The 15,824-nt window shown below is 42.1% G+C and overlaps 1 protein-coding gene across 2 annotated transcripts in view; it reads right to left on the reverse strand.

Annotated features, from left to right (window-relative positions):
- The window catches only part of trip4 (thyroid hormone receptor interactor 4), a 38,128-nt gene extending 22,316 nt beyond the window's left edge, over positions 1 to 15,812 (reverse strand). Inside the window, exons 1-11 of one of the 2 annotated variants that reach the window (XM_088641732.1) lie at positions 15,719 to 15,812; positions 13,824 to 13,999; positions 13,098 to 13,234; positions 12,706 to 12,921; positions 12,070 to 12,148; positions 11,794 to 11,923; positions 10,851 to 11,066; positions 9,920 to 10,046; positions 9,286 to 9,470; positions 8,481 to 8,605; positions 8,101 to 8,192 (exon numbers count right to left, since the gene is read on the reverse strand). In XM_088641732.1, coding sequence (XP_088497858.1) covers positions 8,101 to 8,192; positions 8,481 to 8,605; positions 9,286 to 9,470; positions 9,920 to 10,046; positions 10,851 to 11,066; positions 11,794 to 11,923; positions 12,070 to 12,148; positions 12,706 to 12,921; positions 13,098 to 13,234; positions 13,824 to 13,911 — 1,395 coding nt within the window. In that variant the 5' untranslated portion in view covers positions 13,912 to 13,999; positions 15,719 to 15,812. Of the gene's footprint in view, positions 1 to 8,100; positions 8,193 to 8,480; positions 8,606 to 9,285; positions 9,471 to 9,919; positions 10,047 to 10,850; positions 11,067 to 11,793; positions 11,924 to 12,069; positions 12,149 to 12,705; positions 12,922 to 13,097; positions 13,235 to 13,823; positions 14,000 to 14,652; positions 14,878 to 15,718 lie in introns of those variants that run through there. The other variant, XM_088641731.1, reaches the window with a different exon arrangement.
- Positions 15,813 to 15,824: the final 12 nt, after the last annotated feature.

The raw sequence follows: 15,824 nt of genomic DNA on the forward strand, positions 1-15,824 counted from the left end.
ACAGACTTAACTAATTCCTTTATTTTTGCTGTGCAGTTCACAGATTGCACTTGGCGTGTGTAACTGACATCAAAGCACTTTTAATGACTTCACACCTACAACATGCAATAGATGAAGCAAAAACATAACCCACTTCATAACATCCCAATGCCTGTTAATAAAGAAGCATAACGTTTTAAAACCTACCTTATATGTAACTTTCCCAGCATTCTCAACATTAATTATATCAGTTATACAGATGAATCAGTAAAAAACATTACACAAAAAACTCTTTTTTAAAAACTGTAGAAATTGTACATTACAGTGAATAAAGGTATCTGTGATATAAATATTATAATAATAACAAAAGACCGCATTCAAGAAAGTTGCTTAAATTAATGTTTCTTTTCATGAATAACAATAAACTCTTTTCCTAAAAGAGGCAAGTTTAGGACATAATAAAAACTACAAGCTAGGTTCATGAAACAGTCCATTTTTTTAACAAAAATATTTTATTCAGGTGGCAAATCTTTCCAGTTTTACCAATCTGCTTTTAGGACATCAGCATATCCGCATGACATGAAATTGAGCACTAGCTGACTGAGGCAGATGAAAAACCTTTGAAACCGGATATTTTCCAGTTCTAGTGCCTGAGCTTTCTGCACACCCTGAGGCAGAGCGCTGCTGTCTCTTGCTCTTGAGACTTGTCTTGTCACCCCATTAAGCAAACTAACTCAGCCTGACTGACACTGCAGAGTGTGGCTCCTGAATAGCCATGTGCTTATGTGTGTGTGACTTTACCGTTTAGGGCAGAGTTAGAGCAAAGAGCTAACAGGCACTTGAAGAAATAGTACCAAAACGGTGATTTGCCAATAACATCGCCCTTAGTTACCAGTGATCTGTCATGTAGTCTTGCACTTATATTGACATGTATGCACAGTTGTTTAAATAACGATATAGCCGTGCGTTGTGGATCCAGACAGTATTTCAGAAGTGAATACAGTAGTTTTCAAAGTAAAAAGTCCCTGATAATTTCTATGAGTTCCACTCCTGTAATCTTTTGATGTTTTCATTTGATTATGATCTCCATCTCAGCTGCTAATGCAGTATGACTTCGCAACAGAGGGAATCTGCTGAGATCGCAGGCCTTCAGTTCCATTCACTCAAGCCACTGTCCTGTATGTTTTACTGGTACTCTTTAATGGTCAGTGATTGGGGATATAGAGAGTATGTTAACTCCTGCTATTTAAGAGACAGATTGATTCAAGTCCTTTAGAGCTCTGCTGGAATGCACACCAAGAATACACTGTGGCTTTCCAGGACCAGAGCGGCAGACCTCTGGTCTAGACAGTTATTTTTTACTCTGGTAAACTATTCCCACTATTGTGGCCTGGACACGCACGGAGAACCAGATTTGTTTCCAGTCATTCTCTTCATGTCTATTGGCAAGTTGCAATAATGTGGGGCAATCTACATCAATCACATTTTGGAAAAAAAAATTGTGCTATATTCTAATACTTTAAGTAGACACAACAGAGAATCACATGGGAAACAGAACAGACAACGTGTCCACAATTAAATTTAAAGCAAGGCAGGAAGAATTTGTGTACTTCCCCGAAGTCAAAATAAGTTTGTAATCTTTAACCTGGCATAGCTATGATTCCTAGCAGACCGAGTTCTCCTCTGATCTGATGTCTCTGGCTCCTACAGCATGGTGACCCAAATAAAGGGGGTAAATGTCAACCAGATTAAGACAGCGCATTAATCCACTGCACCAGCAAAGGAATAAATAACAGTTGCTGAACTTCATGCCCTGCCACTGCAATACTGTAGAAAGCTCCCTCAGCTCCCCAAAAAACATTTCTCTTGCCATTAGAAAGTGAGTTTTGCTTTCACTTTTGAGACACTAACATTCCTTTTTTCAACATGCAGGTCTAAGAGAAAACCTTGGTTAAGGACAACAAATAAAAGGCTGGGCTGTAAGAGAATTAGATATAAGAGGCTCTTAGGTAAATAATTCTAAGACACTTAGTGATCTGTGTACAAGGATTGAGGTTGTTTACAATTACCCACACTGATAAGGCACTTCTATTGCAAAGACCAGGAAGGAGAGGAGGTTGTATATCACTGCATCACACGGAATCACTCACTTTTTCAATGTTAAAAAGGACATACACTACACTTACAAAACTAACCAACCACAGAACAGCAACTAATCTTCTTTTAAAATGCTGTGAGGAAGATACCTTTAGCATACTTTCTTCCTTTGAGCTCATGCCATGCAAATAAAGAAACAATAATAATAATAATAATAATAATAATTGCTTACACTTATATAGCACTTTTCTGGACACTCCACTCAAAGCGCTTTACAGGTAATGGGGATCCCCTCCACCAACACCAGTGTGCAGCCCCACCTGGATGATGCGACGGCAGCCATAGTGCGCCACAACGCTCACCACACATCAGCTATCAGTGGGGAGGAGAACAGAGTGATGAAGCCAATTCATAGATGGGGATTATTAGGAGGCCATGATTGGTAGGGGCCAATGGGAAATTTGGCCAGGACACAGGGGTTACACCCCTACTCTTTTCAGAAACACCCTGGGATTTTTAATGACCACAGGGAGTCAGGACCTTAGTTTTACGTCTAATCCGAAGGACGGCGCCTGTTTACAGTATAGTGTCCCTGTCACTATACTGGGGCATTAGGACCCACACAGACCACAGGGTGAGTGCCCCCTGCTGGCCCCACTAACACCTTTTCCAGCAGCAACCTTAGTTTTTCCCAGGAGTCTCTTATCCAGGTACTGACCAGGCTCACACCTGCTGAGCTTCAGTGGGCTGTCAGTTGTGAGTTGCAGGGTGATATGGCTGCTTAATATTGTTAACAATATTAACAATATTACTTCATGAGTTCAAAAGTACAAGGCTAGCTGTCTGGTTTAAACAGTTCAACATGCACAGAAACAATATAATTCCACCAGAAAGCTGCATTTTATGACTAGAACAGTACATTTAATGTCAGTAAATCATGATGGACAAGTAACCATTAAATACTACAAGCATGCTGGCAAAAAAATCTAAGCATTCATATTTTGCACCTAAAGCACAGGCTACATTTTTTTTACAGAGAAGAACAAAAAAGATAGCTCTTATATAAACACAAAAGTAGAGTAAATCTGTCCTGTTTGAACTGGGTTTTACTGATAATTAGAATATAGTACAAAATGACACTGCAAGACACAAAATATAGTTACAATCAATCACCAGTCGAAAAAGCACTTTTATGTGTGTGTACAATAAATAAAAATGCTTTTTATGGTTTAATAATATTATATAAAAGATGCTGTTTTTAATTGTAATAGAATTTATAGCAAGCTAGTACAATCACCACTGATAACCGTTCCTGATTTTATGCAATTTAGACACTATTGCGGAGTCTGGTTGCCATTGAGAGCAGTGGCCCCCCTTGGCTATTTTCTACACTGTTCCTGAATCACATGTTGTCTTTGATGGCAGAATGCGCTGTGCAGACAGAAAAAGAGAAAGTCAAAAGACATGGGGGAGGGGGGGGAGACACATCCCTGCATCACACAGCAAATAACTGAGCCTGCTCTGCGAGAAATGTAATTCTCCACAATGACATCCATACCGAGAACCCCCAACAGGAAAACAATTTCTGAAGCTGGGCATGAAATGTTGGAAGGCGGAATAATCAATGAGGGTATACATTAAGAGCTTGGGGAGTCTCATGAAAAAAAATCAGTCTTTGGACTGAATCCAAGATCTTTCTAAGTCTCTGCTTCTCTGAATCTAAAACAAAGGCTTTTCTGCTTATAAATATCACACTACTCCAGGAAACTCATAAATACCAACTAGTCAATCCCATTAGCGGGCAACAGCACTGGCTCGTATGAACTGAGCCTTCAAAAAATTCATTGTAGGGATTATTTTGTTTGCCCCAGTTCCCTTCTTGCAAGTTCCATTCTTTGATTTTTTTTTAAAGACAAACATTTTAGAACAGCAAGCTGCATGCAGCCAAGGAGAAAAAACACAAGCACTGGTGTGCCAAAACCTGTCCACGCACGACTGATCAGAAACAGACAACGTCAAGTAATGGGGAAAAATATGACAAGAAGAAACTGGGGGTATTAGGACAAATCTCCTCACTAAGTCCCCTATCAACACTATAAAAGCACAATGCGACACTAAAAATCAAAACAATCACAGAGAGTGGGAGTATTTTTTAGTGGGAGCCATATCATATACCAAGTCAAGGTGAAACAGGCAGACAAGATGGCGCTGCAGACAGAGACATCTGCATACTGCTAAATCCAAGCTGAGCACGAGAACGGGAAGGATTAACCAAATGACAACAAATCTGCAGCCCCAGTCAGGATAACGATGTTGGGCAGATGACCGATATCTCCAAAATCCCCTCCACAGCCCCCCCCCCCAAAAAAAAGATGTTACAAACCCTGTTTGGATAAGGCCCGATTTCAAACCCTGTCCCAGAATCGACAAAAATGATATGAACGCAAATTCGGGGATCAAGACAAGATGCACTACTTTCCAGCGTGCAAGCAAGCACTGTGTGTCTGACACGAGGGACACTGGTTTAGTGGGCTATTAGTCGTGATTAGATCTTTGGATTAATAGCTTTCTTAAAGCTAGACAAGAATGAAGGGTCGACTGGCAGATGTACAGAACTGCCAGTTAATATGCGGCACTTGTGGTTGGTGATTATAATATACAATATATATGTTTAATATAGTCTCATCACTGATTCTGATCTACACTAATCTTGAGCAAATAAAGATATTCCTCAATCCAGATCTCCCAAACCAGAGATCCAGAGCACTCAATCCATTTACTTTGATCACGAGGCGATACTTTCGGAAAAGCACATATAAACTTTTGTTCATGATTTGGGATTTATCTGTGTCCAGATACAGATATTCTGAACATAAAAAAGAGGCAATTTGGTTCATCTGACGTATTTGGATAATACTGGCTAGGATATTATCCAGCCATTGCCTTACAGAAATGGTATCCAGTGGTAGAAAAGAAAACTACAAATAGAAAATGGGAAACACTTGAGCTTGAGGAGGTAATGTACGAGAAAGACTTTGCTACTTATTTTTATCATTTTGGTCACCAAGCTGACCAGTCTCCTTGTTGACAACTTATAGACGGTCTTTCTTCAAGATACTGCAGGATGAGCTCTTGCATGAAAACACATGGGCCAAATGCCTTGTAACTTCTTATGTACTTAAATTCACATTTCCATCCTATGTACCTTCAGAGTGTTGACAGGCTCTTGTTTACATTGAATATCATCTGCCAGATATTTACCCAGTCTCACTTTTTAAATGTTGTTTGCAACTTCTGCAGTTTTCTAATCCTCTAACTTAGTCACCTGTGAACCTGACTAGTTTACTAACTACATCAACACAGAGACAGTTATTAAGAATTAGGAAGAGGAGTAATCCTGATACAGATCTCTGTGGTGCTCCACTAAGGACATCATCCAAATTTAAGCTTTCACCCCCCTCACTTTACTATTTCTTTTCCCTGTCCTAACCTGCTCTCAATCCAGTTGATTTTTTAGTTTTTTTTTCTGAAATTGTTTATTAAAACCCTTCATTAAATCTAAATGCCACATGATATTTGTACCTAATACTACCGGTGCTTTTTCAAAGCAACCTAGTGAATCTGTTAAGCAAGACATAGCTTTTCTAAATCCATGGTAACTATCATCTATAATCCTATTGCCATGCATAAGGTGGTTTATTCGTGTATATTTCTAATTATTTCCATTACCTTATATAACATAGAAGATTTATCGGCATTATTATTGGATTATTAGCTGAGAAAATTACTTCATTTGGTTTTGCCACTCTGCTTATGGATGGTTGCGACATGAACAAAGTCCGAGAAACGTTTTTCCTGTTGTTTAGGTGCGCCTGACCTTGGTTGGGGACTTGTCTACTTCTGTAAGCATTAGCTACTGGAATCTGGAACCCAACGCTGGCCTTCGCTGATGGTCAGACATTCTGGTGGGCTTGCCTGAATCGCTCTAGTCCAGCTCAGGCGGGGCGCCCACTGGTCCTGCTCCACCTGATGGGCAGTCACATGGCTTCACAGGGACCCTGCTGGCAGCCAGCTCTTGCATCTTCACTGCCAGGGGAGGTTGGATAATGGAGCTTCCTCATTAATCTGGGAAGGGTATTGGGATCAATAACCCCGTGCGCTTTAATAAGTGCTCTGGGATTGTTAAAGTCGACACAAACAGATGGGAAATCGGTCGCATCTAAAAACGCTCGCAAGCGAACCCCCCCCCTCCAGCCCCACTCTACCTCCAAGCTCTGTTCTCATGCTGTGCCGCTGTTCATTAGATCAGAGCAGGTTAACTTGGAGCAGAGGGCTGCTGCCGAGTTCAGTGTGCAATTAACTGTGCTGCTGCCAGCGCAGTAAATCTTCATTCGGGGTGGACTGCAAGACTGCTGATGGATTGTGCAATGAAAGAGCCGCTGACATACAACAAGGCCTTTTTTAAAACTGGGAAACAGGCACCGCTACTGCCACTGCACAGCTCAACTCATTCTTATTCAGCGACGGTCACAGAAAAGGGATATCAGCACTCCAGGAATACTCTTATCTCGGCTTTTTTTCTTACAGTCCCCTGCCCTCACTTACACATTGGTGAACAACATCATTGTATTGGGCGTGCAGTGTAGGCTGACACAAGAACATGCTATTTTATAAAGGACCTCCTATGCAATCTAAAGTCGGAGTGAGATCTGGGGTGGATATATTTGGAAACACACCACACAGTAAAGAATGGAGTCGACTCAATCAGCTCCAGTTTTCTCAAGTAACAAGGATGGGAAAATCAAGCACTCAAAGACCTGAAGTAATGATTTATCGTCCCCAGTTAAGCGAACATGCTCGTCATTAACATTAAGTGAGCCATCTTTCTCATTCACAAAGGAGGCTTTTCTTCTGAAGCTGCGATGCTGTTTGATCTCCCCTGATCCAAACGCAACGATCCTGGAGGAAACAGAAGACTCTCCAGTGTGCACCACTCTGCTGTGAACTACAAACAACAAGCACAGGTGCCTTTTCAGAAAACCAGCATCTTGTTTCCACTTAAAAGCCCTCACTGATCTCTGCTGAGAGAGAAACAAAAGTGCAATTTACAGGCCTGTCTTTTATGCCACCTGACCATTGAACTGTCCACAAAGCTGGACTCCTAAAAAAAATAAACTTCAAAGCGGCTTATAAAGATGGGTTTTGCAGCATGGGAGGATCTGTAACTACAAACTAGTGAGTCCAAAAGACATGTTAACTGCATGAAAGGAAGAGATAAAGTCACTTTCATCCAGACTTGTACATCATTCTTTTCAAATGAATCAAGAACAGTACCGACAGTCTCGCTTGCCACAACTTTCAGAATGAATCAGTGTTATCTAGTGTAACGCACCACAAGTTATTTATTACATTTAAAATAAGACAAAACACTGGACCCTGCAAGAGTTAACAAACTTACAAATCACTGTCCCAGGTTCATCATTAGACATCAATTTAATCAATTTCCCTTCGGGATCAATAAAGTATTATCTATCTAGACATCAGAGGTTTACACTGGCGCACTGCTCCCTCTGCTGGTAGTATGTTATAACTGTTGGAAGTGATAAATTATCCCACACACAAAGAAGCATCTCCATATGTTTTTTTTTCCTATAGGTGTAAAAGGAAAGCAAATTTTTGTTTATAAAGAAACAAAAAAAACGTACAAGTGGTAAATTTCAGTACATTCGCAATGATTGTTTCCTGATTCGGTACATTCAAACAAGAGGTACACATTTTTTTCCTCCTTATAAAAAAGCAAGAAAAAAAGTCATACAAACACCTATACATTTAGAAGTTTTCTGCTTGGCTGGTTCTCACAATATTTGCCAGAGTAAAGAGAGATTCAGACAGGCCTATTTAACTGTTCCGCTGTCTGAATGTACAATAATGCTCTTTCCACAGATTTTGTAAAACAGCAGGTCTGCATCTCTATATACGGAGCAAAATAAGGTATTTGAATACTAAAGAAAAGGCTGTACTCACCTGTTTTTGGTACTGCTCCTGAGAGAGACAGTCAGTCACGTTCACACACCCCAGTAGACATCCTGTGGGATATTCTCTTGGAATGTCAGGGGCTGGAAATAAAACCGAATGGTTAAGATGCTGGACAAGCCAAGAAAAGTCAATGTGAACACTGACAAGCCAACAGCTATGCTCCCAGCTCTTATCTCTTCCCCTCACGGAGCCTTGTGTTTAACACATTCACCTGCACCTTCTCAATCATTTACTTTATTAACTTTCTATTCATCTCAGCTTCTTTGAAATGTATATTTCACTACTTACTTTTTCCTTCGATAATCACTGTACTCTCTATTCCCCCAAACTGTCAGTACACAGCCCCGAGGAAACCTTTATCGGTATACCTGTTCTGTAGAGTTTCCGATACATCGCTTCAACCTGGGCTGTCTCCTGGGGAGTGGGCCTCTTGGCTGCAGCAGCGATCCACAGGCGGCCTCTGTGAGAAGTGTACCAAGTCCTGCCCTCCACCCTGCAGCAAGTCAGAGAATCTCAGAGACTGCAGTGGTGGGCTGGCGGTCACATTTTCATGCAAACAGCTTCTGAACAGGTTATACAAAAGCCCAGCAGAGATTAAAATACAGAGCTCACAGAGTGCTTATACATCTTCTCCCTCATCGGAATTAAATAACGTCAAGCCCACAGATCATGCAACCTATAGAAATCGAAAGGATATAACATTTCCACTTTTCAGAACTTTTATGAGTCTGATAAACAAGCAGACATTACCTGTTTTTTTTACCAGTAATACTGCTAGATTTACTTCAAATACACCACTACATATTAAAATCAAATTTTTAAATGTCACAGATTTATTATGTATCCCTTAAATGACCTAAGTGAACATCAGTCTGTTTGTTTCAATTTCCAGTTCTTATATAAAGCAGAGAACAGGGGATTTGGTTTCCAAATAAAAACAGAAGAAAAAAGCTGAATAAAGAATATGGGTTGTCTATGTCTTATGTAAAACAAAACGGCAACATTAGAGATATTAAATACTACAAAATACCCAGAAAGTACCCATGAATCCTTGTCATAGAAGACATGGGTACCTTTAATGCCATGAACATAAAACAAAAGGCCCCTGCTCCATCACTCTATCATTAGGCCCCTGATGACGCTGTGCCAACAGAGGGAAAGACAGACAAATACCTCTTGATGCCCCTAATGAGCAAAGAGGCCCAGGGCTGGTGCATGCTGAGACACCAGCCTCCATCTGCAATCTCCTGCAGCTCCCGGTCTTGAATCCGCAGCCGGCTGCGTCCTGAATCCGGCTCGGTCACGCCGGCCTTGTCCCGGGCCTTCCTCTGGACCTCCGAGCTGCCCACCTCCACCCACTGCGACAGCCATGACAAGACACACTGCCGCATCACAGGCTACACAGCACCACGTACACATCACAAGTCAGCTAGTACTTCAGTTGTGTTATAGCTCATAACCACCTACCATTGGGAATCAAAGCCTTGCGTTTTCGCATGACTCCTGTAGCCTGACTGATACAACAGTTCTTTACTAAGACATCACCCTGCATCGCCTGTGCTAGGCCGGAAAACGACAAGGCTTTCTTAACTCAGATTGTCACAAAACACAAAAATCCTTCTGCCTTAGCAGACAAGTCCCATAACAGCACCAACTTACACATGACCTCGGACAGCCATGTCAGTGTAGAACAAGATAAATAACCGAAAAGGGCTAGTTTAAAAAGTAAAGCATCAAGGGTTACTTGCTTCTCATGCATGTGTGATCGTTGTTATCCTCGCATTGCGTCTACTGTATTTCCACTCACCACTGGTGCGGCCTGCATGATATTGGGGTTCACAAGCTCTCCCAAGTGCTGTCGAGTCCCTTGCTCAGGCTGTGTGGGAGTTCGCGCCAGGGACCCTGTGCTGATGGCCTGAACAGTCTCATCTAACCTGGGAGAGAGAAATATCGTAAAAACTGCACCAGCTCAGAACAAAGCAGCAACGCACAATGTGAAAAAAAATAGCAATAGCAGCACAACCCGCCTTTCCTTAGTCTTTAAATGACTCAATTGTAATTCATCTTTCTTGCACTCTTCCAACACCTCCAGCCTGGTCAAATCCTGTCATACGTCTTCCAGCTAAAGCTACTATTCTTCACATTGACCAGCTGACCTAATTACAGACTCTCCCTCCATCATCCTCCCTTGTTTTAGTGTTCTCATGGGACGACACTGAAGAAAAGCACTGTGTCTACACATCGCGGCAATTACAGATCTTCTGGTGGCACAGATTCCACATGTATTTTTAGTAATTTAGAAAATTAAAAAGTAGGATGACTAGATTACCATATTTACTTATTTTAACTTTTTTGAATTCATTTTCATTATAGAAGCAGAATGTACAACCACCTGGTTTAAACAAGCCAGTATACTTCCACGGATTGTACAGTGTGTACTTGAGGAACTCTCATGTACTGCCCCTGCTCTCACTGCCCCCAGCGGAAGAGTCCCGGGGGCCCCTGCTCTCACTGCCCCCAGCAGAAGAGTCCCGGGGCCCCTGCTCTCACTGCCCCCAGCGGAGGAGCCCCGGGGCCCCTGCTCTCACTGCCCCCAGCGGAGGAGCCCCGGGGCCCCTGCTCTCACTGCCCCCAGCAGAGGAGCCCCGGGGCCCCTGCTCTCACTGCCCCCAGCGGAAGATCACAGGGGCCCCTGCTCTCATTGCCCGCCCCATGTCACTCCCCCTGCCCATCCTCACTTGCTGTAGTAATGGCTCAAGCCCTCTCCCTCCTCCAGCACTCGTCTCCCCGCGAAGTCCAGCGTGACCTTCCTGCCGAGGCGCGAGGCGTGACGCAGCTCCCTCAGCTCCTCCTCGCGCCGCCGCAGAGCCTCGCGCTCCGCCTGGGGCAGCCACTGGTTGGAGTCGGTGGCGAAGTAGTCCGACTCGTCGTCGATCACCTGCGTCCGGCGCACACTTGGGGTGGGGGGACAAACAGGAAGTCAGCCACAGCCAGCTCTCACAGGGACAGCCTTGTCCCACACAGGCTGTGGAGCTCCGTCTTTCGATCCCTCTGTGACCTGGGAATATTATTTCACGAACGGCTCTATTTATTTCTATCACCAATCAAAAAACTGCCATAAAAAATGAGAACAAAACCAAACGAACCCAACTAACCCCTCTCCCCATCCCTGCCTACCACAGCAACCCACTCCTGCATTGGAGAAGAAAAAAAAACCCAACACACTACACAATTAAAACATATATACTCTAGAATACCTACATAGAAAATACTGTATATACAAAAAACAAATTCAAACAGAGATCCGACCAAGATCACTGCAGATTCCCATTATCTAACTCTGGAATATTTCAAATTAAATTAGCCAGTAGGTGATGTGTTCATTACTTGGCTGCTGCTCAGACTGGTTTCTTTAGGACTATAATTTACTGTGGAATTGCACAGGTCAGTAATTATGCAGACTATATCTGACTTTAAAGCTCTGCAACCCTACTATTGTTAATATTCTAGGACAAAGAAAAGCTACTGAGTTCTAAAAACAGGTATTTTTGCTAGCTATACAGATATACAGTATACTTTCACTTAAGCAATGAAGGGAAAAAGCTGAGTGTAACGCACAAAATGCAAAGCCTGAGGCGGACAGTGTGTTATTCTATGTGACTGAGTCTACAAGGAAAATACCTGTTCCTGTCGTATTCCAGGAGCTTCTCCTTGTGCTGGAGGGCTTTCTCCAGGCCAGACTTCGTCCTGGCCTCCTGTTGGGGCAGAAATTCTCTCTCTGTGCCGTAGGCCTGACTGGCTCTGTCTCCTCCTGCCAAACCCACAGAGATTAATGAAGTCAACTCCGATATGTGAAATAAGACTGCAACGCTTTGTTAAAAACATGTGAGGTTGTGCCTCAGGCCCAATTATGACAAGAAAACATCGGTACAGCATGATCTCTGCTGATCAGCTCACCTCCCATGAGTTTCTTCAGAAGTTTCTGGCTTTTGTTGGAGTCTCGCTGGATGATCTCCTGCTCTTCTTTTGTGCAGACCTTCCCAAAACAGAACGGTTACGCATTGAAGGCAACGCATTTCTGTCCTTCACACACACAAGCCCGTTCTCAGTGGTCAAACCTATACTGCCCCTTTCCAAAAGAGCTGTCCCGCAACACAGATTTTAAATTTCCCTCACGGAAAACAAAAAAAAACAGAGGACAGGAATAATAAGTACACTATCATGAGCACCACCTCTTCTGTACACTTTGCTATCATTAGCTTATATGGCACTTTTAGGGTTTGTTTCAGGATTCAGAGTCAATTTTCCCAAAAAGGACAAAAGCTAAGTGTCTATGAAGAATGATCGCACGATTTAAAGTACTTTCATTAAAAAATAATAATATTTCCATACACTTGCAAGGGTTTAAGTCAGTAATATCTTGGGTTACCTAGCTTACACAATGTGCTGGTGTAATATTATATGCACAGCCGATGCAGTCTAATTGTGAAGATATGAAATAGGACAACTAGGGTTTCACATTACCTGGCCCTCCACCAAGAACTGTTTTAGTAAAACCTTAGACAATAAGGTCAGTGACAAACTTGTACTCACGAGGCTGCCACAGAAGAGGCAGGGACCGGAGTTCTCCTGCTCGCAAACGATGCGCCCACAGGTCAGACAGTTATTGATGAGCCTGTGTTTCTGTGCCAGGCACTCGCAGGGGTGGCGCCCAGGCAGCAAGACGGCCAGCCTGTCCTGGCCCTCCTGGGCATACAGGTTCACAAACTTCTTCTTTTTCACACTGGTAGAGCTGCTGCTTTCCTGCGCCTTTAAACAGAATAGACAAAATCCATCAAGAATGAACCCAGACCAGCAGCCTATCCACAATTCACTTCGACCACATTGCTGCTCTCCCATGACCATCTGAAGTGCGCTTCTGATACACGAACACAGTCATGGATACGGTGGTGGTGGTGGATACTTATTTTATCCACTCCACTCACCTTCAACAAGTCTATAGGCGTCTTCACTTCCTCTGGCGCAGGCTCCTGCTCAGGGACAGTCGGCACTTCCTGCTTGTTCCGCCCTTTGCGCTTGGATTTCTTCAGGGAATCCATTCCCTTCAATACCTCGGGAACGTCTGGAGAAGGAAAGAGAACTGCTCATTCTATATTGCCACCTCTGCACAAATTATTTCGAGAGGTTTCTTTTCTCTGTGTTACTTCTCTTTCATGGACAGTTTCTGTGACATTCCCTCACCGTGAAATCTGCTTGATGCTGCCCTTGGAGGACTACTAACTGGTCGAGATTCTCGACAAGAGTAGGGGTGTAACCCCGGCGTCCTGGCCAAATTTCCCACTGGCCCTTACCAATCATGGCCTCCTAATAATCCCCCTCTATGAATTGGCTTCATTACTCTGCTCTCCTCCCCACTGATAGCTGGTGTGTGGTGAGCGTTCTGGCGCACTATGGCTGCTGTCACATCATCCAGGTGGGGCTGCACACTGGTGGTGGTGGAGGGGATCCCCATTACCTGTACAGCGCTTTGAGTGGAGTGTCCAGAAAAGTGCTATATAAGTGTAAGTTATTATTATTATTAATTATTATTAATGTGGATTTCTGTCTTGTACAACATTTATCACAGGATCTATTGACCAAGTGAGAAACTCAAGTATTACTTCCATCTCCCACACCCTATTAATTTCTGGGTCCTAATCTGAAGGTCCTACCTGCCACAGTCTCCTTTCTGTGGTAGAGCTGAATGCTCTCTGAGGCAGGCTGCCGGGACCCGTGCCATCTGTCCAGGAGTTCATCCATAAACTGCTGCTTCTTTCCTTCTGTCCCTTGGAGAAGATCTCCTACGTACTCTCTGATCTCCTCTGCATTCTCTATGGAAAGTATATACCTGTCGAAGACATTAACCATGATTGATAACCCAAGAACTGTGCCTAATTTCTGAATCTAATGTTTGACATAGAAAATAAAATTAACAATATATATTATTGGACAGAATTTATAACCTCATTTCATATCGCAAGTGTTCATGTTTTTTAGACACCTTCATTCTGTCGTTAATAATTTAACTCATACCACAGGCATTATATGAAAAGTTGCATATTCTAGAAGCACATACTCCACAATGTAAAAGAAATGCAAAGGTCAGGAAATTAATCCCTCAAACCTGTTCACTGATTATTCAGATAAACTTAAACTGAGGCAAGATCTAAGAAAGAAGCAATATTTTCAGACTTCTAGTTGATTATCTAAAATACGTTAAGACCGCTTACAAGACTATAAACGTTTATTCATTCCAAATCTTTTAATGAAATAACAAGTTGAAGAATTCTGTCGACAGAACTCACGCCTCGCTATTCATTGCTTTATACAGAGCTACATTAAGTTATGAAAATGTATATAAGTCTATACAACTACTGACGACATCTATAACATCTCCTATAGTATAACACTTTCGAAACCTCGACCTCGCTATTATAAATAAGTTCTGAAGTGATGGTTTTGAAATAGTGTATAACTGGAGAACTGTTAATATTTACTCACTGCACTATGTCATCACAAGCGTCCAAACCAAAATTTCGGTTTAGCTGATCCACACACCATCGCAGTAATAAGTCCGACATCAGTTAGCTCACTAAGCTCACCAAATGTAAAAAAAAAAACATAAAATAAAAAGAGAAATTATGAATCTTTAAAAGACTGACGTCTGTTGCAGTAAATTCAGGCTATACTCGCAAAGCATAAGCTATGTGTCAAAGTACGGAGAACTTTCCGGGTACACACTGTTCCCATACCGTCACGTCCGCAAGAAACAGAACGACAGTGCATGTTAGTTCCTCCTGACAGCTCGACTACTTCAGAATCGACGTCTTTTTGAAAGTTGAAAATGCAAAAACGTCCTGTGACTTCGTTATTTTTTATCTGGTCAGCATAACGGAAGATAAGTAAAATAATTGGCTTTAACTGCTATTTTCTGTGTGTGTTCTAGGACCACAACCAAAAACTGCATCAAATACAAATACCTACTGTATATCCTCGTCCTGTTATTTTATGCTGTAAAGTCAGCTCACATTTGCCCTAGAGCTAATTCAATTGGCTCAACTGGCTGGGTCACTGTTGAGTGAAGCCGGAGAGCGCTACAGTACCTTATATAAAAATAATTCGAAGAGAAAGCTACCCATGGAAATTTCAGTAGGAAATATTCAACTTTTATGTACTAATGACCCGTACCATCAAGTCTGGATAGTTCAAAATAAAGTATGTTCCACTTTATTACAGCTTTATTAAAGAGATAGGTTACATTCTGATGGTAATATAATGATATAAGAAGTTAACTGGTGTCCCGTTTAAACCATATAAATACCAGTTCAGACAATTAGAAACCGAAAATCTGAACTGAACCAATATTATTTTTTCACTAGTGTACATTTTTACGTTCTTGTGTAATTTGCATTAATCAGCAACATCCGCATTTGTCGTAAGAAAAGGAAAATAGCCAGTTTACCAGACAACAATTGTCAATAACAACGAATACTTGTCCCATTCAAACACACGACCGGTCTCTAATTTAAGTACTTTAGATTGAAAATTCCAGTTTAACAAATGATACCTTTTATATGAACTCCCTTGCCCCTTCACTTTAAGAGCCAAATAAACAGTAATAATTAATTGATATTTAATCTCTCAGCAAGGGAAACTGTAGCAAAGACAGATAA

This window comes from Lepisosteus platostomus, chromosome 7 (assembly GCF_059453375.1).
Source record: "Lepisosteus platostomus isolate fLepPlt1 chromosome 7, fLepPlt1.hap1, whole genome shotgun sequence".
NCBI lineage: Eukaryota > Metazoa > Chordata > Actinopteri > Semionotiformes > Lepisosteidae > Lepisosteus > Lepisosteus platostomus.